This window comes from Vombatus ursinus, unplaced genomic scaffold (assembly GCF_900497805.2).
Source record: "Vombatus ursinus unplaced genomic scaffold, bare-nosed wombat genome assembly UNPS02009205.1, whole genome shotgun sequence".
Taxonomy (NCBI): Eukaryota; Metazoa; Chordata; class Mammalia; order Diprotodontia; family Vombatidae; genus Vombatus; species Vombatus ursinus.
Genome location: NW_020948983.1, coordinates 57,745,042 through 57,772,073, shown reverse-complemented (window position 1 = coordinate 57,772,073; position 27,032 = coordinate 57,745,042). Strand labels below are relative to the sequence as shown.

The window sequence follows — 27,032 nt, the reverse complement described above, 5'->3', positions numbered from 1 at the left end:
CTTCTTCTTCTTCTTCTTCTTCTTCTTCTTCTTCTTCTTCTTCTCCTCTTCCTCCTCTTTTTTTTAATAAGGAAAGTGGCCAGTGAGTAGCCTGATAGACTAATTGACCACCTTTCCTTTCCTTTCTTTCTTTCTTTCTTTTTTTTTTTGAGGCAATTAAGGTTAAGTGACTTCTCCAGGTCATACAGCTAGTAAACATCTGAGGCCAGATTTGAATGGACCAGTGCTCTTTCCACTGCACCATCTAGCTGCCCCTTCTGTTTTTTTTCTAAAAGAGCTGTAGCAGAAAAAGTCTAAGGACTTTTAAATGAAAAGTGTCCACTCCTCCTAAAAGGAAGAAATAATACTCCAGGTAAGAACTCTAGCTAAAACCAGAGGCTCAAGCAGAGAGGTCTTCCATAATTATGTACCCATTGGGCCTGGCAGTGATCATGGAAACAAAGGAATAATTTTGATCTGTAGCTGTGAGAGACTCGTTGGAAAGAACACATAACAAAGAATGCATCTGACAGAGTGCACTCTTGGGAAACCAGCAGCAAGTAGTCTCAGAGCTAATAGCTTAGTCATACTACCAAAAATATTTGGTAGTCCTGAAGCATCATAGATGTGAATTGCCCCTCCATGTGTATACCTTGGCTATGCATATGCTCTGTGTGTGACAATCTTCCCATCAATGGCATATTTGTGGGACAGTGTGGCCTAGGTTTATGGGCAGAATGTTTTATCTCTACTTTTCTTACTATGTTATTCCATTAAATGCCTTTGTTTTGAGATACCTGTGTCCTCTTGATTAGAAAATGTAAAACCACCAGAAGGGTTCCTAAGGTGCAATTTTGAGAGCCTAGAGATCCACAGGATAACTTGAATCTAGGGGTAGCCTTTTCTAGGAAACCCTAGAAGAATTGGAGGTTGCCCGAAGTTGTTACAAATGCTATTAAAATACAAGTAGAAAATCTTTTTCTGATCTTATATGGTACTTTGTTTTATGCCTTCTAATGCACTGATTTATACAGGTGTTACAGTTATCTGTGAAGATCTTTTATTAGATATTTAAACTTCATCACAGTTTTCCTGAACCTGAACACAGGGCCTCATAAATGTTTCCTGGATTAAAATGAAAAGAAGATGGCTAGGGTGAATGTTGAGAATCATGGGTTTTTATAGCTGGGAGGAACCTTAGAGATCAATTTCAATGTTTTCATTTTACAGAAAAGGAAACTGAGGCCCTGGAATTCTAAATGAATTATCCAGGTTTCCACTGATAGTGCATTAAATTTCAAACTTATGACTGATTCCATGAAACATTATCACTTAGGATTCAAATTCTGGACCATCAGTGGACATAGGATATGGAGTAAAATACTATTGCAAGAATCTGATTTTCTAACCTTAAAACAGAGGTGCATAGATGTGCTTTTTTTAAAAAAGAAAAGAACTGCGTGAAGTAGCTACTAATTGAGATTTTGAACTGCATTTTACCGTTAGAAAAATGAAATGCAGAAGGGTTAAAAGTGACTTATCTTAAGTCACAAAGAAAATGATTGATAATGCCAGGAATAGAAAGGAAATAAGGACTTGTGACTCCATCCTAATGATAAATTTTTGTATTTTAGGACAAACTTCAGACTTATTGATTCCCAGCACAGCATAAAATATTTTCTCTGTAGGGAAAATATTTTGAGACTATTTATTGAGTATAGAACAAAATTGCTAATGAAATTGCTAATCTAGGCATTTTTCAGCATACGTTGATGGCATCTGGCATCGTATCTTTGGGCCTAAACTTTGGTCTAAAAAGGCAATGGCTTGACCAATGTGAATAACATATTTACAGAAACAGATTGCTTAGAAGTTTACTGAATCTGAGAAATGCTTAGATCCTCCTTTTCTCTGTTGTACTGTAATGGGAAGTCGGAAGTCTTAACATGTTCCAATATTTCGCAGGGCTTTATTCAACTCACCTGCTGTTCCAGGGTTTCTGGATGGATAAAGGTCACCAGGTCAATAGAGAAATAACCAACAATGCCTCTATCTTTACAGGCATTTCCTATTTGAAAACATAACGAGTTGAGAGCCTCTGGATCAATTGACGACTGTGGCATGGTGCTGCCAGAGGAGAGCAAAGGGCCATCTGCATGGAGCTGGTCCCCTGTTGAAAGTATCTTTATTTCTCCTGTTGGCTCTATCAACATATCCACACTCAAGTTGGTGACATTTTCAGTGGGTGGAAATGCCTCAATCACACCACCTGGAGGAAAGAGAACGAGATTTATAAAAGTGGTAAATAGAGGTATACCTCAACCAAAATAATTTTTGTCTTCCTGAAAACAGAATATTGAGTGAGACAATGTTACAGGGGACAGTTAGTTCTATAGGAATGGAGCTGAGCACTGGTTGAGGATGGAGAAGCTACTAGTGTAGAGATATGCTTAGGATGGGAAGGGAGGAGGAGGAGGAGTGGAAGCTGTAATGGTCTGATGTCAAGAACTGGCCAAGTGTGTTTAGAGTGGATTTGGGGATATTAGTTTAGACATTTGGTTATAATACTAAGGATTTTTTTTTGCAATATGTCATTAGCTGTAACAATACTATATGGATATACTTGTACCCATGTTGATTTTCACCTCACATTGATTTGCTCTAGTTTGCCACAGACTTAGAGCTGGATGAGACTTTAGAGATAAATCCAGTCTAGGGGGTCTCAAAATGGGGTCTGTGAACTTGTTTTTTTTTTAAATAATATTATATTTATAATCCTACTTTATTTTACACATTTTAAAACATTATTTTGAGAAGGGGCCCATAGGATTCACCAGACTGCCGAAGAGGTCCACAACCCTCCAAAATGGTTAGGAACCTGTGGTTTAGCCAAATCCCCTTAATTTATAGCTGAGGGATGAAGGCCCAGAGACATGGAGAGATTTGGCTGTGGATCACACAGCCACAGAGTGTTAGAAACCAGAATAAGACCAGGTCTCCCTGCCTCTTAGTCTACTTCTAGTTCCAGAACACCAGTTCATTCCAGTAAACCAAGATCCTTCCTAAGAGCTAATACAAGGGTCCCAACTTATGAAAAGATGACTGCTTATGTTACATGACTTTAAGAGAACTATGTAGGAGTCCTCGTTTAAAATTTTCTCTCCAATGATCTATTATTATGCCTGAAGTTCCACCAATAGAGATTAACTTGCTTTGATTTAGGTATTGTGTTTTTTTCAGTAGCCTCCTATTCAAATTCAAGAGAGCTGGACAAGCTAGTCAGGAAATTTGGGAATTTGGTTGGAAGGAAAAAATGGGAATGGGAATAAAACTCTGGGAATAAAACCCTGGAGAGACACCCAGGAAAGGGAGAAGGGAGAGAGACTGAAAAAGTATTAAATACCTATTCTCTACTTACAGAATCATAGATGGAAGGAGGCCTTACAGGTTATCAGAACCACACCCTCATTTTACAGATGAGGAAACTGAGGCCCAGAAGGGTAAAGTGACTTGCTCAGAGTCATATAAAGAGTAAGTGCCCAAGCTAAGATTTGAATCCATTTGAATCTGACTCCAAATCCAGTACTTTCCACTATGCTATGCTTAGGATTCACTGTCCACAGGTCTAAACTACAGGCTTTAAATGGGAGTTGTTGGGTTAAACCCTAATAATTTAGAGTGGCTTCTTGATTACAGGCAGAGCTCCTTCTGTGGGTGAGCTCAGATTTGTATAGGACAGGGGTTTTTAACCTCATCATGTGTCCTGGTCCCCTTTGGCAGCCTGGAGAAGCCTGTGGACCACTTCTCAGAATAATGTTTTAAATACATAAAATAAAATACATAGTATGACAAAGGAAGCCCATTATACTGAAATACAGTTGTGAAAATGCTAAAAAAAAAACAAACAAACCAGAAAAACCAAACAAACTCACAGACCTGGATAGAGGATATGCTGCTTTAAGAGGAGTCCACTGGAATGATCCACAATTTAAATGTTAGATAAAGATGTTTTTATAGAGTACAAACAACCTCCATAATAGATTCTGATGTCACCTTTGTGTGTCAGCTCTTCAGGTGACTTCCTTTGCAAAATATTTAATTTCAACTCAACATACTTTACTTCTCTCATCCTTGTCACCACCAGAGTTTTCTCATTGAAACCAAGGCTTTTTTCCTTCCAAAGCAAATCCATTCCTGTTTTATTTTCAATTGCCTGCCCTAGCACAATCCCATGACATTTAGAAATTGAATAGAGCCTCCACATTCTTCAAAGGAAAGAAATAGGAATGGATCAGGGACTGCTGGAGTATTAGCATTATTTTCTTTCCTAGAGAAGCCTTATTAGTTTGACCTGAGAAGAACTCACAATCTCCCTTCACCACTTCCTGGCAGTGAGGGAAACCCCTTATGGTTATTGTTTTTGATGACCCAGCTTCTGCCCTGCATCTAGCCCTGACCCTTGTTTCCCACCATTAATAAAATATTAAAGTCATATGTTCCTGATGTCACCAAATGGAGAGTCTCCCAAAGTTAGGGACGGATTGCTGTTTTCTTTGGTGGAGGGAATATCTCCATTACTGAAATAATGAATTCTTGACATATTGAAATATGTAATCTTGATCTACATTATAGATATAAATGTGAGTCTATATTTCAAATGTATGGAGAGACAATGTATATATACATATAGATCTATAATTACAGCTATACATTATGATATATGTGTATGTGTGTGTGTGCACATAAATATACGCACACATAGAGAGAAAGAGCTTATTGTTTCTCCATATGTGGTTTTAGTGCTTTGAGTTGGCTGCCTTATACTAGAGAATCAGTGTATTTTGGAGTTGGAAGGGCTTTTAGAAGTCATCTAGTCTAACTTCTCACTCAATTAATCCATTCTGTTGTTCTCCTGAGTGACGGCCAACTAGCTTCTTTTAAAAGAGCTCCATTGATGGAGAACACATCATTCTAGAATACAACCTATTCTCAGTCCTCTTTATTTGTTAGATGGTATTACTTTATATTGAGTCAAAATCTGTCTCTTGGTGACTTCCAAGATACCCTCAGCTAAATGTGACTCTTACCTCCTGAAATCTCTCACGCTAATCCATCTGAACCCTTTCCAAACTTATATTACAGTTACCTGTGTACATGTCTTATCTTCCCCCCACTAGACTGTAAGACTTTTAAGGGTGGGGACTATCATTTTTATTTATCTTTGCTCACCCAGAAGCACTTAGCACAATGCCTTGCATAGTAAATGCTGGACAGATATTTGTTGTGTTGAGTTCCACCCATCAATTCTCGTCCAGCATTCTAGAACAATGTAGAACGAATCTGTTCTCAGTTACAAGCAATAGCCCTTCGAACACTGGAAGTTACTCCGTGGGTCTTCTCTTCATCTTCTCTGGGCTAAACATAACTAGTTCCTTCATTTGTAGCTCATTGGATATAGCTTTCAGACTCCTCACCATGGTTTTCTATTCTCCGGTTACTTACATTGCCTACTCAGTCAATGGCCTTCTTAAAATGTAGCTCTCACATGATTCTTCAGATGTGAGAAAGTGAGCACAAGATATTGTGCAATGATTACTTCCCATAATCTGGACACTAGATTTCTATTACTGTACATATACTTGTCAGTGGTTCTGCCTTCCATTGGAACTTAGGGGGATTACTAGAGAATGTGACTCATGACATTACATTTCTCTTGTATGTAATTTTGCATGTTACATGCCCAAATACTACCTCTTCCATGAAACTTACCCCACTACTCATGCCAGCCCTCTCAAAATTACTTTGTATTTAGTTTTTATGTGTACTTTTAGGCGTAAATGTTGCTTCCCCTTATAGAATGGAATCTCTCTGAAGGCAGGAATTATTTAATTTGTGTCTGTATATTTAGCTCTTAGCATGGTGCCTGGCACTATGAGCACTTAATAAATGCTTGCTGATTGATAGATGAACTCTTTTCTGTACTATACCTTCTACAATATCATTTAAGCTTTTTAAAAGTTAAAGGCTTAGTAAATTCAGCTAACTATTAGGTCTTAGTTTCAATTATCAATAGATTTGAGATCATATTTTGTTTCCAGAGGAGTTAAAAGGGTTTTTGATGAGGAAGAGCATTCATTCATTCATTCATTCATTCATTCATTCATTCATTCACATGACCCATCCTGAGCACCTATCCTCTCTCTTCTTACCTCTACCTCTTAATCTTCCCTGGCTGAAAGAGGCCTCTCCTGCTTTCCCTGTCAATTGCCTCCTACTCCCAATGTCTCCTTTGAGACTACTTTCCACTCACACTGTATAAATATCTTGTATGTAATTTTTTTTTGCATGTTTTTTTCCCCATTAGAATGTGAGGTCCTTGAGGCCAGGGACTGTGTATTAGCCTTTCTTTGTGTATCCTCTATACTTAGCACAGTGCCTGACACATAATAAGCAATTAATAAATGCTTCCTAACTGACTGACTAAGGCACTGTATTAGGTGCAGTGGGGAATCTATCGACAAATAAACACATGATTCCTTTCCCTTCAGGTTGTTGTAGCCTAGTTGGGGAATTAAAGAGGATGAGGTTGATTATATGCTTTCTAGATTTCCTAGGCCAGGGAAAAGGACCCTCATCTGAAAACAGTCTATCCTGAGTTCAATGCTGAAGACTAGAAGTAAGATTATATTCCTCCTGGAAGAGAAGAAACTTCTAAAGCAAGGAAGGACCAGATTGTATAGGGCTTTGGAGATGAAAATCTAGACCTGGAGTTGTCCTAACTTCGTATTTTCAGAGTCAATTCTTATTTGCTTAAGATGCTGAGAGCAGGATAAATATTTATGGGAGTTTCAAAAACATCAGAGGGCCAGTTTCAAATGAACACCTTTCAAAGACACAGCCAAGCAAGTCAAACCTTGCCCCAGTCCCGGATGGCCCCAAAACCCAGAATGCAAGGGAGTACAGCTACTTGCACTTAGGAGAAACTTTGTAGTCTTATTTACCTTGACTGAGAAATGTATGGAGGAATTTTTCCCATGTAGGGAATCGTTTCTCATTGACTGCCTGTGCGTGCTGTGCTAAAATGCCCGCCAGCTCCTCAGAGATCCTCTCCAAAGCTGGCTCCTGCAGAAACAAATTAAATAGAACCACAAGCAATTTTACTACAGAAATGAAAACTGCTTGTGGAGTGATTAAAAACCAGGCCTCCAACAGGCAAAAAAAATGTGCTTACTGTTTACCCAGAGTCAGAAAAAAGACATTTTGAAATTTTCCTCCCTTTTCCAGATTCTTTTGGTTTGTGTATTTCCAAGGTATTCTGTTCTCTTGAAATCTCAATGATGGTGGTTTGGCTCTTATATGTTGTATAATGAAGAGTACATTTACAGTAGAGGGAACTGGAAAGCATATTGAACTGGGAATCAGGAGACTCGGGTTCTAGTCTCAGTTATGCCACTAACAGGCTGCGTGGCCTTGGGCAAGTAGTCTCTCAGAGCCTCAGTTTCCTCATGCGTCAAATGGAAGGACAGGGTAAAATAACCTCTAAGGCAGGAGTTTTTAACCTGGGGTCTTAGAACTTGGTTAAAAAAAGTTCTGATAATGTATTTTAAGAGAATCAATTTCCTTTGTAATTCTATGTATCTTATGTTTTGCATTTAAAAACATTCTGAGAAGAGGTCTATAGGTTCCATTGGACTGACAAAGGGGCCCATGATACAAAGTTAAGAACTCTAGGTCTAAGGTCTAAAATTCTAAATTCTAAAATCAACTCTAAAATTCTGTGATTTTTAGTAGGGCTGGCCTTTGATAAAACCGATCATTTAGCCAAGCTTTTCTTTGGTGTCGCCAGCCCACTCCACCCTATGCCCTTTCCCTCTCCAGTGGTGCCACTTCACCAAACCCCTTCAGATAGCCAGGATCTGGGCCAGGTGTTTTGCATTTTAGAGGATCAGAGAGCCAGAGATGCAAGGGACAGTCAGAGGTCATCTAATCCAGCCCTCTTATTTTACAAATGAAAGAAACTGAGACCTAGGGAGGCTAAATTACTTGCTCAAGGTTACACAGGTACTACGCATCAGAGGCAGACACAGTGCACAGAGCACTCGGCCTGGAGCCAGGAAGATCATCTTCCGTGAGTTCAAATCCAGCCTCAGACACTTCCTAACTGTGTGACCTTGGGCAAGTCACTTCACCCTGTTTGCCTCCATTTCCTCATCTACAAAATGAGCTGGAGAAGGAAATGATAAATAATTCCAGTATATTTGCCAAGAAAACCCCGAATGGGGTCACAAAGAGGTGGACACAACTGAAATCACTCAACAACAACACCAACACCAACAATAACTCTGACTCCAAGGCAATGCTCTTTCAACTGCGACATACTAGAAATTGTGAAGGTGAAACTTTAAGCACTAGCTAATGAGTAGAAATGTTTTTAGGGTTAGGAAGCTGGGTACTGGGGCTCTCCACTCATCCTTGAAATACTACTATACATGTATTAAGGTGGAGGCAGTTAGGTAACTCAGTGGATAGAGCACAGGGGCTAGAGCAGGGAAGACCTAAGTTCAAATCTGGCCTTAGACATTCATTAGCTGTGTGACCTTGGGCAATTCATTTAACCTCTGTTTGCCTTAATACACTGGAGAAGGAAATGGCAAATCACTCTAGTATCTTTGCCAAGAAAACCCCATACAGGGTCACAAAAAGTTAGATGTGACTGAACATCAACAGTGTATTCAGGTAATTCACTTATTTTTCTTCTAGGTTAGAATGGTCATGAGAATTAGTCAAACAATTCAGAGACCCCTGAGTTTTTTACCACTTAATTAGGTTTTTTATCATCATTAAAGTCAATTTATACCCATACCCTCTATCTATGTACATTCCTTCTAAATATCATAATAAAGACACAATTCTCAAGAGTTACCAGTATCATCTTCACATGAAGGGATGTAAACAGTTTGCCCTTATTGAATAACATGTGTTTTTTTTTTCTTTCCTGTTTACTTTTTTATGCCTCTCTTGAGTCTTATATTTGAAGATCAAATTTTCTGTTGAGCTCTGGTTTTTTCAACAGGAAGGTCTGGAAGTCCCTTGTGGTGGATGGTGGATACCCATCCGCCAGTGCAAGTGGTGGTTCTCCACGCTGGCGTCTGCTGGTTCCCCTGGCTGTGCCAAGGCACTCAGGGGTTCCTGGTGTTGGCACTTGCTTACTCCACTACCCTGAGGCTCAGGATCTCCCGTTGGTCCTCTGAGGTGGGGCTGCTGGCTTGCTGGGACCCCTCCAGTCCTGTACTGGTCTCCTTCAGCCACGGCAAGAGGGATGCTTCCCATCACTCCCCCTAGCCTCAATAGCCCAAAGACTGCTGCACCCCTTCTCTGCTGACTCCACTGTTCCAGGATTCCTCCTGGGGCAGTATTTTCTGGGTTCTTCAAGGTCAAAAAGGGAGGGTGAGAGTGACCCACTGCTTACTCTGTCATCTAAGCTCCTGAAAGTCCTGAGTTTTTGTCTTTTGATTCCCTAAACCCTCTTCTCTCCACCCTCTCCCCAAATGAACCACAGGAGGAACTCTTTCCTAAAACTGAAGCACTCTGATTTTCAAATGTGAAAGACTTTTGTTTTTTGGGAAACTTATTTTTGCTCTCTTAAGCTCCAGATCTTTTTTCCCTCAGACTGCCCAAAAAGTTTTAAAGTGAAGTCTCATTTAGACTTTGTTTCCATCATAAGTTAGGCAAAACTTTGGCTACCTTAGATACAAATATACTTGACTGATGCTTTTCATATCATATCAGATACATAGATTCAAATGAAGAAAACTTAGAATTCTTTTAGGTAGCATGGACAAGCAAATGGGTTGGGATTGGGATACAATGGTGAGCACCCTGCTGAGTGATTATAAAATTGAAAGAGTGCTAGCTATGGAATTAGAGGCCCTGAGTTCAAACCCTGGCTCAGCTACTTACCACCTGTATGAGTTAGGTAGAGCAAATTACTTAACCTCCCTGGGACTCACCTATAAATTGAGGGGGTTGGGCTACATGTCCTCTGAGGTAACTTCCAGCTCTAAGTCTAAGATCCTATGATGCTAAGTCATTGTCCTCATTGCACCTAAATTTCTTCACCTATAAAATGGGGGATTTGGACTAGATAGTCTCTAAGTTATGTATGATCTTTAGAATCACAGAATTTTTTTAGAGCACAAAAGGACTCTAGAAATCATCCAAATGTAAATTCGTTTTCAATTTCCTGATACCAAAAGTTGTCTGTTTCCCACCCCCACCCCCTAATCTATTTAGAATATTGAAGACTCAATTATAGAGGGTTGTATCAGTGGAGGGAATACCCATTTGGACAAAATGATAAATCCTTGAAAGACTAATGTAATGCAACATCTTGATTATTCAGTTTATCTTGGATCTGATGCCGTCTAAAAAATCTGAATACTACAGAGGAAACATCTGGGTAAATAGTTTAGGCAGGTCAGAAAATAACCTGGATATTTTCTGGACTGTCCTAAGGATTCTGGTAGTATAGTTTCAGTCAGTTTAGCACCTTAGTTAGCTTAGCAAATGCTTGACACACAAAACAAAACGGCCATGAGAAGCTGCCAGAGTGCCGTGGTCTATGCTCAGTTCAGGTTGACTCACTTCACAGTAGGGGGAGGTCTGTTAAGAAGGGCTGGGAAAGCAGGCTCATGTGGTGAGCCAGTGCCTGGCGATACCAGAGAAAGAAAAACTGCTCTCAAAGCAATAGGCCTTCCTCCTCCCCACCCCACCCTACTCCCTATCACCCTGCATGATGTCATAGTTCACCCAGTTTTCTTTTTTTTTTTTAACATAAATCACCAGATTTCCCCAAACTACTGCATCACTCATAGTTGAGCATAGAAAACACACAGAGCTGTCTCATTGGCCCTTTCTCCTCTCCTTCAAACCTTTCTATCTACACCTATCTCCCTTTTTGTTCTATACCTGCTTCAGATTGAATGGCTCTCTTACTGAAGAGGACCAAGTGCCCCTGATCCATGAAGTGCCCCAAGGCTGGAACGATGAAGCATTGCGTTTCTTTAGCCACCTGCTCAGGAAAATTAAAAGTCAGAGCAAGGGGGACTTGCGGGTCGTGTAACTGCCTAGAAAAACTAGGTTTTCTTCATTGCTTACCCACTAATTCCTGGTCTGATTTGGGAAAGGTCACACGGTAAGTAAGCTTCTTCTGACTCAGTTTTTGTAGATATCAAATCAACCCCTTGGTAGAATATCATAAGGCCTGTTCCAGATCAAGGTAGTACAAGCATAGGTTAGAACTTAGGGCTAACTTTAAGATGGTGACATTTCATGGGGTTAAAGGTAATGTCTTAAGTTTCGGTTTAAAAAAATCAATTTCACTGGCACTCAATGAAGAAAACGATCTTTGTGTCCACAGTGCGATAGACAACCAAAAAAAGCAAATGTGATTTTAAGTTGCATTAGGAGAGACCTGGTTTTCAGAGACAGACAATTGGTAGTCTCATTGTAGTATGTCCTACTCAGACCATAACTGGATTATTAGATTCAGTCTGAGGCACCACATTTTAGGAAATACACTGATGAGCTAGAGCAGAGGAGTCAAACATGTGACCTGAATGTGGCTAAACCAGATTAAAATGTAATTGGGAAATGCTTAACAAAATAAATAAAAATATAATAAGACAGATAATACTAATATGTGGCTTTCTAAGTCAACATGTAGCCGGATCCTTATATATAGTTTAGAGTCTCCTGTTTTAATTTGAGTTTGATACCACTGAGCTAGAGAACCTTCACTGGAGAGCAACCAGGATGGTTAGGGGATTCAAATTGACAAGGATGGGTTGAAGGATATGGCAGTCTTCAGTGTTCAGTGTGGAGAAGATAAGACTTAGGAGGAACATGATAATTGTCTTTAAGTATCCGAAGGACTGTGTTGCAGAACAGGCAAAGCCAAGGCAAGGCAATGAACATTTATTAAGCTCTTACTATGTGCCAGGCAGCTAGGTAACACAGTGGATAGAGGGCTGAATTTGAAGTCAGGACGACTCAGCTTGCTGAGTTCAAATCTGGCCTCAGACACTTACTAGCTGTGAGAACCTGAGCATTTCACTTATCCCTGTTTGCCTCCATTTCTTCATCTAGAGAAGGAAATGGCAAACCACTCCAGTATCTTTGCCAAGAAAACTCCAAATGAGTTCACAAAGCACCAGAGACGACGGAAATGACTAATACACCAAGCACTGTGCTAAGCACTGGAGATATAAGTGTGAGCCAAGAGAAAAACAGCACTTGACCTCAAGGAGCTAACGTTTTAATGGGGGATGATGATGCACCAAAGAGAGTTGAAGAGGAGGGGAGGGAGGAAATGGTATCAAAGTTCAGAGTCAGAAGCAGATCCAGGAGGCGAATGAAGGAAAGTCAGATGGATCCCTCCCCACAATGAAGTTCCTGGGAGCAACTTGCAAATGAGAGAAAGGAGCCAGAAATTAAACTTGTTCTGCTTGGAGCCAGAGGCAAAACTAGGAACAATGGATAGAAATCTCAGAGGCCAATTGAGGATGGCTATATGGGGGAAAAGTCTGGGGTTCCAGGGAACCATAAACTAGACATGCATCCACAGTGTGATACGGTGGCCAGAAAAAAGCTAATGGGATCTTAGATTGCATGGAGAGACCTCAACTGGAGTAATGTGTTCATTTTTGGGCAACACATTTTAGGAAGGATATTAATAAACTAGAGAGCATTCAGAAAAAAAAAACACCCTAACAGAGCTATCTAAAAGTAGAATGGGCTGCCCCAAGTCAAAATGGATTCCATCTCATGGAGGCCTTTAGGCAATGACTGGACAATCACTAAGTGGGTGGGAGGTTGTAGAAATGGGTCTTGTTCAGGTCAGAGTTGGACTCCATTTAGCTTCTGAGTATGGCAATATTTAGCCAACACTGGTATTATGTGATTCTGTGAACAAGCTAGGTGATAGTCCTGTAGTATTCTGCCCTGGTTATATCACCTCTGAAAAGTTGTGCTCTATTCTGAATGCCATGTTTTCAGAAATACATTGACAAGTTGGAGCATATCCAGAGGAAGATGACCAGGAGAGTGATGGACTAGAGACCATGGCACATGAGGATCTACTTGGGAAACCTAGGATGTTTATCCTGCAGAAGAGAAGATAGGTGGGTGGGTAGGTCAAGGAATGAGAATAGGGTAAAATATAATAACTGTCTTCAAATATTTGGGTGGATGTCACGTGATGGAGGAATTAGACTTGCTCTGTTTGTCCCCAGAGGGGAGAGCTAGGACCAATGGGTAAAAGTAGAAGAGAGGTAGATCTTGCCTTGATATAAAGGAAAAACTTCCAATCAATTGAAATGGTCCAAAGATGGAATAAGTTGTCTTGGGAAGCAGTGGCTGCCCATCACTGAGTGTTTTCAAAATCTGGTGGACCATTTGTAAATAATGTTATATGGAGAGATTCCTGTTCATGTTCGAGTTGGACTAGAGAACCTCTAGAATCCATCCTAATTCTAGAATTCTAGGATTCTGAGAGTTAGAGAGCTCTATTTCATATCTTTTGATGATTATTCCAATGGTGAGGACGTGGCTTTTAATAATTGGAGTAATGGAACAAAGAAGACATGTACCATCTCAAACGGAGGCCAGGATGTTAAAGGGGTGAACCCCAGGTAGCTCCTTCAGATATGCTATTTCTTCCTGCACTGATTTGTTGGGGAATCCCTGCATCTCAGGGGTATTAGGAAGATTAATAAGTTGACATTTATAAAGTGATCTCCTTGGATGCAGGACACTGTGTGGGGGCAAAGAATTCATTGCAATAATACTGCTCATGATGCATTTGGACACTCTGCCATGCCATCTCTTTTGCTCAGAGAGGGAACCATTCCGCTTTGCCACCATGTGTCTTTTCTGTTCACAAATACCACAGCAAGGGAGCAAATATCCTAGAGGAAATTTTGCTGTAGGAATCTGGAGAATGAATCATGTCTCACCATGAGAAGTACACAGCTGAAGGCATTGGCAGGGCGAGATACAATTGTGGCAGTGGGGATTGTGGTGAACGTGGAGGGTTCAACAGAGCTTGCCTACTTGGGGACATGATAAACTCTGGGAAAAAGGCAGAGGGAAGAGGGATGCCATAGTATTAAATGTTCAATTCTTATGAGTTGGAGTGTGTGTATGTGTGTGTGTGTGTGTGTGTGTGTGTGTGTGTGTGTAAGTAAAAGGGAAGAGGATTATATTTAAAATAATTTATTTTTGTAAACATTTATTATATTTCTCTCCCACTGTCCCCTTTTAATTAAATAATTATTAAAAAAAGAAACCTTCATAAGAAATACACATAGTGCATCAAAACAAATTCCTACATTAGCCATATCCAAAAATGTATGTCCCATCTTGTCTTTTAAACCCATTTTAAACTCTTTGTCAGGTGGTGGGTGGCATGTTTCAGCCTCAGCCTTTGGACTCCTGGCTTATCATTGCACTAATCAGCATTCTAAAGTCTTTCAAAGTTGTTTTTCCTTATAATATTGTGGTCATTGTCTAAATTGTTCTTCCTAGCTCCCTTCACTCTGCATCAGTTCATAAAGAGAAAGAGGATTTGATTCAGATAGGCCCTAGTACCAAAGCCGATTCTTTCTAACCATATGGTGTGACCTGTAGCTCATGATTCCATCACCTTATTCAGGGCCTTCATCCATGTCCCCTGCTGCCTAGGCTATCCTTACCCATCCCATTTCTGCTGAGGATTTGGTATTTGGTGCTGAGCAGACGGGCTATGCTTGAGCCTAGATCAGCTTCTTATAGTGGCAGATCAAGTGATAACCATCACAGCAATATTTCATGCAAAGAATAATGCCTTCCTCTACGGCAGAATTGTTTTAGTGTTTTCCCTCGGGGACCTTTCTTGAAAGACAGGCTTAATACATCAAAAGCAAGAACTCGTCTCTTCTTTGGAGATGGGGTCATTTCATATGGCACAAGAAGGACTCAGGGTGAGGAGTGCCATTGAAAATATCAAGGCTCAAGTATGTTTGTGGCCAGAAGAAATCACAGCACAGAAGGATCAGCTTCCGGCATTACATGACAAAGCTCGAAGGAAGGAGGAAAGCCTTAGTTAAACCATAAACTCATCAAGCTCCACATGGTCTTTCCAACTTTCAATCTATTCTCTATTCAGCTGCCAAGGTGATTTTCCCAAAGTGCAGACGTGACCATAATACTCCCCTGCTCTATATGCTTTCATGACTCTAGGATCAACTATTTTTTTTGTCTTTTTTTGGGGGGGGTGGTGAGGCAATAAGGGTTAAGTGACTTGCCCAAGGTCACACAGTTAGTAAATGTCAAGTGGCTGAGGCTAGATTCAAACTCAGGTCCTCCTGACTCCAAGGCTGGAGTTCTATCCACTGTGCCACCTAACTGCCCCTGGGATCAACTATTGCAAACCTAACTCTGTGACACCTTCCCAGGCTTATTACACATTATTATCTTTCATGCACTCTGCAGTCCAGACAAGCTAGCCTTTTTGTTGTTCCTCACATACAACATTCCATCTCTCATCTTCATGGTTTTGTAGAATTTGTCCCTCATGCCTGTAATGTACTCCCATCCTTGCCTTCTCCTTTTAAGAGTTTGTAGGTTGCTTCAAAGTTCAGTTCAAGTACTATCTCCTATATGAGACCTTTCCTGATTCCCCAGGTGCCAATTCCTCTTTGCCTAAATTACCTTGAATGTATCTTGGATAAGGGCTACTAGGTGGCGCAGTGGATAGAATGCCCTGCCTACAGTCAGGAAGACATCTTTGTGAGTTCAAATCTGGCCTCAGTCACTTATCAGCTGTGTGACCCTGGGCAAGTCACTTAGCACTGTTTGCCTCAGTTTTCACATCTGTAAAATGATCTGGAGAAGGAAATAACAAACCACTCTAGGATTTTTGCCAAAAAAAACCCCAAATGGGGTCATGAAGAGTTGGACGTGTCTAAAATGACTGAACAACAAATACATTGTATAGAATAATAATAATAATAATAAAAACAATAATAGTTAGCATTTATGTGGAACTTTAAGGTTTTCCAACTGCTTTTCAAATGTTATCTCATTGTAGCCTTGAAATACCTCTGTGAGGTAAGGTACTATAATTATCCTCATTTTATGGACAAAGAAACCAAGGCTGAGAGAGGTTAATAATAATAGCTAACATCTATATAGAGTTTACTATGTGCCAGGCACTGTGCTAAGTGTTTTTATAATTATTATCTTATTCAGGAAGAAACAACAAAAAATAGACAGGCCCAACTACAAACAAAATGTAAACTGGGACAGATGGATCCAAAAACACAGTAGAGGCCTTGAAGTCATCAATGGAGTGAATGAAGTGCAGACTGCACATCCTGGGCTAGACTGGGAAGCTGATGGAGAAGAGGGGCATTCTCTGCTAGCAAAAGTGTGAGGTCTAGGTAAACCTTCATTTGCATCCACCATGCCCCGCGGGCAGGCTTTGACACCCCCACCTCTGGGGTGTCCAACCTTTTTATTATCCCCATTTTATAGCTGAGAAAACTGGGGCAAACAGAAGTTAAGTGACTTGCCCAGGATCACACAGCTAGTAAGTGATGGGGCAGAATTTGAACTCAGGTCTTCCAAACTTCTGGCCCAGCACTCTATCCCCTGCACCTGAGCCACTGAGCTGCCTCAAATCCCTACATTTTGTGTGTATTTTGAATATATTAAATATTTACATATTTATATGTGTAGAGGCTATTTCCCCTAATAAAATATAAATTCCTTGAGAACAAAGATTCATTTTTGTCTCTGTCTCCTCAGTATCAAAACATTTTCATCTTTTCTCAACTTGATCATCTTCATTTTTCACACAGGAAAACTGATTTGCCCAAGGTCCTTGGGTCATAGTGATGAGAACTGAAAGTGACCCGAGAATCATTTAGTCCAACCTGCCTTCTTTAAAAGATGAGGAGGCTGAGGCCTAGAGTGATTATTCAAGTCCCACAGATAGTTAAGCTAGGTTTTATTACTCAGCATTTTTTTTTTACATTTTCATGGAATAAATTAAAGACCTCCATGTAGTTCCAAAAAAATCACCTGCCCATAGAATAACTAGGTCTGGCCCCCCCAGAGGTGGGGGTGTCAAAGCCTGCCCGCGGGGCATGGTGGATGCAAATGAAGGTTTACCTAGACCTCACACTTTTGCTAGCAGAGAATGCCCCTCTTCTCCATCAGCTTCCCAGTCTAGCCCAGGATGTGCAGTCTGCACTTCATTCACTCCATTGATGACTTTAAGGCCTCTACTGTGTTTTTGGATCCATCTGTCCTAGTTTACATTTTGTTTGTAGTTGGGCCTGTCTATTTTTTGTTGTTTCTTCCTGAATGACCTCTCCACTTTGAAGTTGATTCTTTGAACTAATTGTACATTCTCTGTTTGTTTGTTCTATGTCAGGTTTAGATAAAAGTGGCTGGCTAGATTGTGGATCCTATGAAAAGAGACCAGGAGGTTTTAGTGAAAGTGCAAGCTCATTGGCTCAATAATAGCCACAACAACAATAAAAATAGCTAGCATTTATATAGCACCTACTGTGTGCCAGGCACTGTGCTAAGCACTTTACAAATATTACAAACATCAAATCAAATAATATTTGATTAAATATCATCTGATCCCAGAAACAACTCTGGGAGGCAGGTGCTATTATTATCCTTGTTTTACAGATGAATAAATGGAGGTAGACAAAGGTTAAGTGACTTGCTCGGGGTCATGTAGCTAGTGATTATCCAAGGCTGGGTTTGAACTCAGGTCTTCCTGACTCCATCCAATACTCTGTCTACTGTGCCACCTAGCTGCCTCATTGTATAGGTCAGTCAGAGAAGCAAGTGTAATTCTTGGCTGTGTAAATAGATACACAGTACATAATGAGGAAGGTGATAGTTTCACTGTACTCCACCATGGCAAGGCTGCCTCTGAAGTTTTACGCTTAGTTCTGGGTTCCACATGAGCAGCACCATTGATAAGCTGGAGTATATCCAGGATAGGGTGACTAGGATGATGAAAGGATCTGGAAACCACATTTACAAGGATAGATTGAAGGAACTGGAATATTTTGTCTTGAGGAGACTCAGGTGGGACATAATCCTCATCTTCCTATAATAATACTAATATTAACAGGTAACATTTATATAGAACTTTTAAGATTGGCAAAGTGCACACACACAGAGTCTCTCTCCCTCTCTCTTTTTATATGTGCATATAAACATATGTGTGAACATATATATACATATACACATGTATATATGTATACATATATATATATATATAAAATTTGATGTCACAACTACCCTGTAAGGTAGGTACTATTATTATCCCCATTTTACAGATGAAGAAACTAAGACTGAGAGCAGTCAAGTGGCTTGATTAGGTTCAAACAGATAGTAAATATCTGAAGTTGGATTCAAACTCTTTCCGACTTCAGTCACTTAGTAAATATTTTTCATTCATTTATACACTCGTTATTCTTCATGGCCCCTAAAATGGAAGTTATAGGGAGATGTAGTTTGACTCAATTTAAGGAAGAGATTTCTAATTAGAGCTGTCCTTTAAAAAGAAGTTCCCCAGCATAAGAAGTCTTTAATTAGAGTGGATGACCACATGCGGAGGGTAATTGTAAAGGGAATTCAAGTGTCAACAAGGCAACGCTATCATGACAAAGGAGTTAAGTGATATATCTCATCAATACAAGTTTTGTTGTTGTTCAGTTGTTTCAGTTGGGTCCGATTCTTTGTGACTCCATTTGGGGTTTTCTTGGTAAAAATACTGAAGTGGTTTGCCATTTCCTTCTCCAGCTCATTTGAAAGATAAGGAAACTGAGGCAAATAGGGTTAAGTGATTTGCCCAGGGTCACACAGCTAGTAAGCATCTTAGGCTAGATTTAAACTTAGGTAGATGAGTCTTCCTGATTTCAGGTCCCACACTCTATCCACTGCGCCACCCAGCTGCCCCAATACAAATTTGGCTTTTCAGTGATTCATTCCAGGAAGATGCTGAATCACAGAATCGTAGATTTAGAGTTGGAAGAGACCACAGAGGTCACTGAGTTCAACTTCCTCCTTTCACAGATGAGGAAACTGAGGCACAGTGAAGTGACTTGCTGAGGGTCACACAGGTAAGAAGGCAGGATTCAATCTCTAAGTCTGGTACTCTTTCTAAATCAATATCAGTTTCTATTGTTTATTAGTCAGAAAATCTCTCATTGGAAGACAGATGGAGGGAGAGGGAAAAAGGGAGGAGGAGGACACAGAGAAAGAAAGGGGGGAGAGAGGAAGAGAGGGGAGAAAAAGAGAGATATTGAGCCAATGACTTTGGTTGTGCTTTATGGGAAACCAAGTGGTTGTTAAACTTTAAAAAATAAATTTCATTAAAAACTTTAATTCCAGATCTGTGTTCAATTGCAATTGTATTGACACTATTGATGGCTCTCTAGCATTAGTGAATGATTTGTGGGCAGGGACAGTGCTGTATCTAGTCTGGAAGTAATTTTAGTCTTGCCTTCCTCATTCTTAGGGCTGGTTCAAGCCTTGCCTAAGATACATACTTACACATTTGGAATTAACATCTACTAACTATGATTTCCACAGAGGAGGAAACCATCTCTGGTTACTTGACCTGAGGGGGTCCCTAAACACATAAGGGATTTCAGCCAACTGAGAGATTGCTGTCCTTCCCTCTGCATCTTGCTTCTCATCTCTCGCTCATCTCTCTGGAAAAAGTCCAGGATTACTACTTTTGTAACTTTGGGTGAATCACTTCAGTTCCTCATATATAAAAAATAAAGGGGTTGGACTACATGGCCTCTAAGGACCCTTCCCACCCTAAATCTATGATTCTATTATTCTATGAAATTCAGGACTGAAAGAGCAGGAAACATGTTCAGTTGAACATTGCCCACAAAGACTAAAGCAGTTGTGACTTCTGGAGAGCTAATTCTGTCAATTACGTCAATCCTAAGTATGTGGTAGAGAGGAATCCAGACACACAGTGCTATTTTACTGGCTGGCCCCCACACCTGGAACACTTTCCCACCTCACCATCTCCTGCCTTCCCTGGCTTCCTTTAAGACTCAATCCAAATTCTGTCTTTTGGAAAATACCTTTCCTAACCCTCCCCACTGCTAGTGTCTTCCCATTTACATCCTGTATATCATACCTTTACATCCTGTTCACATTATCCCATTTACATCCTATATATCAATATGTAATATTATATATGTGTGTACACACACACACACTATATATATGTTATTTGCATGTTGTCTCTTCCATTAGAATGTGAGCTCCTTGAGGGCAGGGGTAACGTTTTTGTCTTTCTTTGCATCACCAAACATTTACTGACTGATTGACAGAGGAAGAAAATGCACAAGTCTCACTTTTGTGTGATTTTATCATTATGGTCACATATTCTGCTGGTACCAACTACAATTCAGCTCCACCTTCTCATTTAGTGTGACTCTTGCCAGTGACCTCCTATAAATCTTCTACAGGGGTCCACTAAAATGATGGGGCCTCCCTGAGTTGCTTTGAAAAGTAATGAGTTCCTCCTCATTAGAAGTTTTCAAGCAAGGTTAGATGGGTGCTTGTCAGATATGGATTAGACTGGATTGTTCTGAAGTCCCCCCCAATTTTGAAATCCCATGAGTTCTCTAGTTCTCTTGACATTCCATGGATATCAATGGAATGCATTGGCTGTTCAGTAGTTAACCCTTCCTCTTGTCACAAAACTAGACTTTTCTCCTTTTCTTCTCATATAATTCTCTGATGGAATCCTTTAGGCTGTCCTTCTGCACAAATGTTCATTGATACTTCAGGGTAGTCTACTTCCATCTACCTTTACCTCTTCATCACCCTTTGGGTGACCTGCAATTTCAATTCTCTAGAGACAGGTATTCCATGGCTTATAGCTATAAGCATTGCCAGAGGAATATTGATGTTAAAAAGATAGGCCTTTGTTTCAGGGAGAAGGTTGGGGTCATTAAAATCACGGTGCAATTTCCTAAAGACAATTCTACCTTCTCTCCTCTTCTTGTCTAATTCTATGGCTACAAATCAGAATCCTGCAAATATTATCTCCTTTAAAACTTGTAGAGAGCGTAAATGCTTTTTGAAAAATTTTTCTCATTGTAGTAGTTCTTTACAATAGATTTCAGGTGAGCATCTTTTTTTTGAATACAGGAGTTTTATTGGTTACTTATCATCTGTGGGCTATCTACCAAAAAGTCCTCTTCTCTTCTCTTCTCTTGTCTTCTCCTCTCTTCTCCTCTCCTTTCCTCTCTTTTCTTCTCTTCTCTTTTCTTTTCTCTTCTCTTCTCTTCTCCTCTCTTCTTTTTTGACATCAAAACATTCCCCCCAATGGTACTCAAAATCAAGCTAGAGATCTTGCCTATCTGATCTTATTTTAAAGAATTCAGATAAGAAGACATGGGGGAAAGAAAGCTAAAGATTGGCATAAATACAGAAGGGCAAGACAGTGACCTGGAAAGAAATTATTGTTACACAAGACAGGGGTCTTATAAATCATCCATTTCAACTCTCAAATTTTATGGGTGGGGAAACTGAGACCCAAAAGGAGAAAGTGCCTTGCTCAAGGCTGATAACTAGTTTGTGGCAAAGCTGGAAGTGACAGTATCTTCTAACTATCAAGTAAGTATTGTTTTCATTGTTCCACGATGCCACCACCAAAAGGCATCACAACATGGTGGTGGTGCTTGTAGATTTGACCTATCTGGATGGCCAAGTTAAAAAAAGGAACAAAAATGGAGTTCCCAAATTTGGAACTTATTTGCATTCTTGCTCTTTTCTTTCTTTTTGCACTTCTTTTCTTTTCTTTTTTTGGATGATGTTTTGCGCTAACTGTGATTCCCAACATGAGACCTGGATTTGGAACTGTCAGTATTCCTATATGCGCAGGTGGAAAGGTTGGATGCCACTGGCACTGTGGGTAATGGCTTTATCTAATACCCAAGGAACAAATTGTATACCCACAAATCACAGCTTCTTGAGATCAGGGGCTAACTGATGGCAGGGGTATGCGAAGCCATTGTTGCCCAGCGACCTGCACATTGGCTTGCTTTGTTTTGGCATCAATACCAAAAGTTCCCATTCATTTCCCCATAGTAAGCCTTTCACCCGACATAACCTCTTTAGAGTGTAAAAATATGCTGAGAGGATGAAGGAAAAATGAAAATGTCTTTGGAAGTCATAAACTACTTCCCACACCTACTTAAAGTTTAAGGACTGTTTTAATACTCTGTGTTTAATTGTTAATTGAGAATTTTAAAATCAAAAATGCCAACTTTGCCTCCGATGAGATGGAAAATTATGCTGCTGTAGAAGGTACCATAATGTAAAACAGCCACCATTACCGAGGAACACAAATGTTTTTGGTATGTAAAATTGCTTTGTAAAATATTTGCTCCATCTGCTGAAAGCAGCAAAGACAATTTTCCCTCGATAGCTAATGGCCCATTTCGGCTGGGTGGCAAGCGATTGGCTGCGGTTGAGGCTCACATTAAACAGAATGGTAAGAATGCGGTGTATATAATTCTGTACTTATGTAGCATTAGCGACTCGCTGCTTCTTGAGGGTCTGTCCCTCATTATCGAGGCCTCTGCCTTGGATCAACAACACGGGGCCTAGGGGTCGCTTTGACTCAAGAGGCTTTTTGTCCAACTGAGGCACATATGCTATGCCTCACTTACAAAACACAAAACAACCGCTCTCCCCAACCAGAAGCGAATGAAGGTTAGTTCTCTTTCAACTTTCCAGCACTTAAACTGCTGTTCTGTTTTTTCCACACCACATGGGGCCATGGTTTTCTTTTCAGGCTCACGCTGTCACTCTGCATGCTGGGGATTTCAATATATAAAGATTGAGCACTTCTTCAGATTCTAAATTGAGCTCCGCTAGCACACACAAAAGCGGGGCACAGCTACCCCAGCCCAAAACCATCATCATAAAAACCCACACACATGGCTTTCAGTTCATTGTTATGAACGACTATTTGGGATATCTCTATTTAAAAGGATTGTTTACACCGTGCCCTGAACAACTTTCAACATCTGCTAAGAGAACAATAAAAAAGAAATAATCCAGGGTGGTTTAGAAAAAGAAAGATACCTCCATTTTCTTTGAATGATTTTTTTTTTAAATGGTAACACTGGCAAGCTACTGTGATTTTTTTTCAATGCTTTCACTTTGACACAGCAAAATTTAGAAGAAAATAATGACAAAAGATAAGAACCCTCGATATCAGCTCAATATATCCAACTCCATTTAAAAATGATACAAAAATCATGAATTTGTAATCAATGGTATAATCAATAAGTATATTTATTGAAAATAAATTATTTTTTCCACTCAGAAAATTACAAATAACTTAAGTGTGTGTGTGTGCTGATTTCCCCTTTCCCTCTACCTGAAAATCAAAAAAGCTGAAATGTTCTTTGGTTTTGCTTCATTTTTCATTCCTATAGAATTATGACTAAAAAGGTTAGGAAATTTCATATTCTAATCTAGCACAAAATTTTATATATATATGTATATATATATATATGCCTTCATGTGTTTAGCTACTCTTTTCCTTGTTTGTTTGGTTAGTTTAATTTTTCTACACCTTGAGATTTGCATAGATGAGCTAGAAATAGATGGATTCACTCTTATTTACTTCCTTAAAACTGAATGGATTTTTAAACTAGTTTGCTTGTAGTTAGAGAAATTAATTGAACACATTGCACAAGTCTGAATTAAAAAAACAAAACAAACAAAACAAAAACAGAATTGCATTGTAATCTCCTTTAGTATGGCTGTCAGAATGGCCGGAAAAACATCATGCTTCTTGCTGCACACCACGGCCAGGCTCATCTGGACTCTACCCTTTATCCATCTCTGCAGACCTGCTTTGTGGTCTTTTGCAAAATAAACATTTCCCAAAGAGCGCCAGCAAGTATTTGCTGGACAGGCAAACACTAGCCAAGTTCTCTTATCTTTTACTGTTCTTGCCTCATCCTTTCCTTCCGCGCTGTTATAGCTAAAAACTGGCAGTTAAATTCAATTGATTCAAACTATTCCAGATCCATATGGCCTAAAACCCTGGAGCTGAAGATCTGATCTTGCCTCACTGCTGTTTTCAAGCATTTGCCTCTCCTCCGGTCCCCAGATGGTGGAAGTAACATTTAAACCTCCTTTTCTCTGCCTTGTACAATAGACCTTGGCACCATTTCAACTGTTTACTCCGGTAATTAACAGCACTGATACCACAACAATTACAACTCCTACAATCCTAACACAATAATGCTATGAATTAGTGAGAGCTAATGGCTGGAAGGTAGAGTGTTCCCAGACTGTGAGATCTGTGCATTTTTAGAATAAAATAAAAGGTACAAACAGCACGCTTGTGGTAGACAATGATTACCTAGTAATTAGTTTACACAAAGCTTCCTATTTAATGGCAAAATGCTGTAATTAACGTGTGACAGAAAATCAAAGGGTACTTTGTAAGCATATGAAAAATTAACACTGCAGGCCTATAGCTTTATGTACTGATTAGAAGCATATTAAATCAATAGGACATACAAACCAACAGCTTGCATATCTGATTATTGTAGGTCCTAGGAAGGGGTATCCTGATTTTAATTTAACTTAGGGATGCAATTTTCGTTCTTTGTCATCTTCCTGTGGAATGGAGGGTCACTTCAGACTAAACACTGGCAGCTTGATAAAGATAACCATTGAACTGGAAGAGATCATCATGAGGAATTCTCAGAGATAAGGAAAATATGAACATGTTCAGTCTTTTCTGATGGTGATGAAGCATCAGCTGTACTAATTAGAAAGGAGACCGACTGGAACGGGAAAAATTGGAAAGAACCCCTTCCCCTTCTCTTGGACTGAATCATTTCAGCTCCCTACCAAGTACTGTCAATTCTCTCTTTCCCAGAATCCAAACAACGAGAGGGGTTCAATCATTAGAATTATTTTCTGCTGTTAACTGACAAGTAAATGAACTGACCAGAGGGATCTATTGAAACATGCTACTTCATGGCCAGGTCATATGATGAGCACAGGCCAGTCCCCTACACCTTCTTCATCCACATTCTTACACAAAGATAACTGATGTATAAAATGATGGCCCCAAGGTTCTCTGGGGCAAAGACAAAACAAAACAAAAAAAGCAAAACCTTCTAATCCCCAAAGAAAGATAAATTTACATTCTGTAGTACATCAATTTTATTATGTTCCGTACATCAATTCTTTGATAATTTATCTATAACCTCTCTGCATCTTCCCTCTACCAATACAGATTACAACTCATTAATGCCTTAGACTTTTTCATGAGTTTCTCTGGTCCCTACTCTCTCCCCTAAAAAATTTTTTTTTAACTTGGTGACTTAACTCTTTGGTGATCAACCTCACCAAATTTATCTAGGCTGGTTCTCTGACATGATACATATAATCAAACTAAAAGTTTTTCAAGCTTGGTAGAACCTAGCCAAAGTTGCGTTTCAACAGTATAGCCTTTAAGAACTCAGAATTGCCTACATAGCATCATGAATGATCAGAAAAGGGATTTAATAAGAGGTGGGGAGAGGGCTATATATTCTATTATATTCTAAGTGTTTGAAAATTGATAATTCTAATGTGGTATATTTAGCTATCTAAACATTTAGTTTTTCAGAACAACCCCAATCCCTGAGTATCTGGAATAAATGAGAAGTTCATTATCCCATCTTTAATCTGTAGCAGATTAAAAAAAACCCATATATCTACATTTATCAAGGTTGCAAATAAAAACCTGTCCACATTTCCAAATCTTCTATATGATCAAGAAATGAGCTATCCAAAAGATTCAGACACACCAAGCTAATCCTGCCTGTGGGTCTAATATTAGGTTAAATTGTGAAATGAATTGACAATTTACTGCAACATTTCATGAAGGACTGAAAGGGAAGTATATAAAACTCGACATCATGATGTGCATATGAAACTGAAGAGGCACATGTATCTGATGGGTGAGTTGTAAAATTCATAGCAATCTCAGGCTAAACAAATGACCACCATGTAAGAAATTTTTCTGCTAAGGATTGTTTATTGGACCAATATATATATATACTGCACAGTGACCTGGAGGACTTAACATATATTCATTGAATTCAACTGGATGTAGCTTTGCTAAAATATAGCTCTGCTGTCATCATGGAGAGAACAGAATACTATACAGATGACAGCTCAATTTAAAAATAATTGCTATTATTACTATCATTATTATATGAGGTAGTAAAATCTTCCATTTGCATAATGCCTTACAATTAATAAACTTTCTTCACATTTGTTATCTCATTTAATCCTCTGGTATGATAAATGTTTTATTACTCCCATTTTATAGATGAGGAAACTGAGGGTCAGAGATATTAAGTCCATGGATAAACAGATAGCAAGGACCAGAGTTAAGACTAGGACCAAGGCCTTCTGAGTTCTAGGATGATGATGATGATGATGATGATGATGATGATGATGATGATGATGATGATGATGATGGAGCTCTCAATAATGCTAAGAGGCTGCCACATGGCCAACACCACAATAAAAGACATGAAGGCCTTGAACATTTCATTTTTTAAAAAAAAACTTATTTTTCTTAACCATAGTGAGCCATGCTCTATAGACAGTTCACAAAGAAGCCTTCCCTTCTCAAACACCGGCTTCCCAAGGATATTAATCATATTAGCTTATTACTCTGATAAGTGGGCAAACTAGGTGGTGCAGTAGATAGAGTGCTGGATCCAGAGTCAGGAAGACTCATCTTCATGAGTTCAAATCTGGCCTTAGACATTTACTAGCTGTGTGACCCTAGGCAAATCACTACACCCTGTTTGCCTCAGTTTCCTCATCTGTAAAATGAGTTGGAGAAGGAAGTGGCAAACAACTCCAGTATCTCTGCCAAGAAAACACAAGGGATCTCAAAGAATCAGATA

At 39.6% G+C, this 27,032-nt stretch overlaps 1 protein-coding gene across 1 annotated transcript in view; it reads right to left on the bottom strand.

Moving 5' to 3' along the window:
* IQCH (IQ motif containing H) overlaps window positions 1–27,032 on the bottom strand; it is a 257,567-nt gene that overhangs the window by 79,266 nt on the left and 151,269 nt on the right. The window contains exons 14-15 of the mRNA XM_027851991.1: window positions 6,981–7,101; window positions 1,962–2,248 (exon numbers count right to left, since the gene is read on the bottom strand). Of these exons, the coding sequence (XP_027707792.1) occupies window positions 1,962–2,248; window positions 6,981–7,101 (408 nt within the window). The remainder of the gene's footprint in view (window positions 1–1,961; window positions 2,249–6,980; window positions 7,102–27,032) is intronic.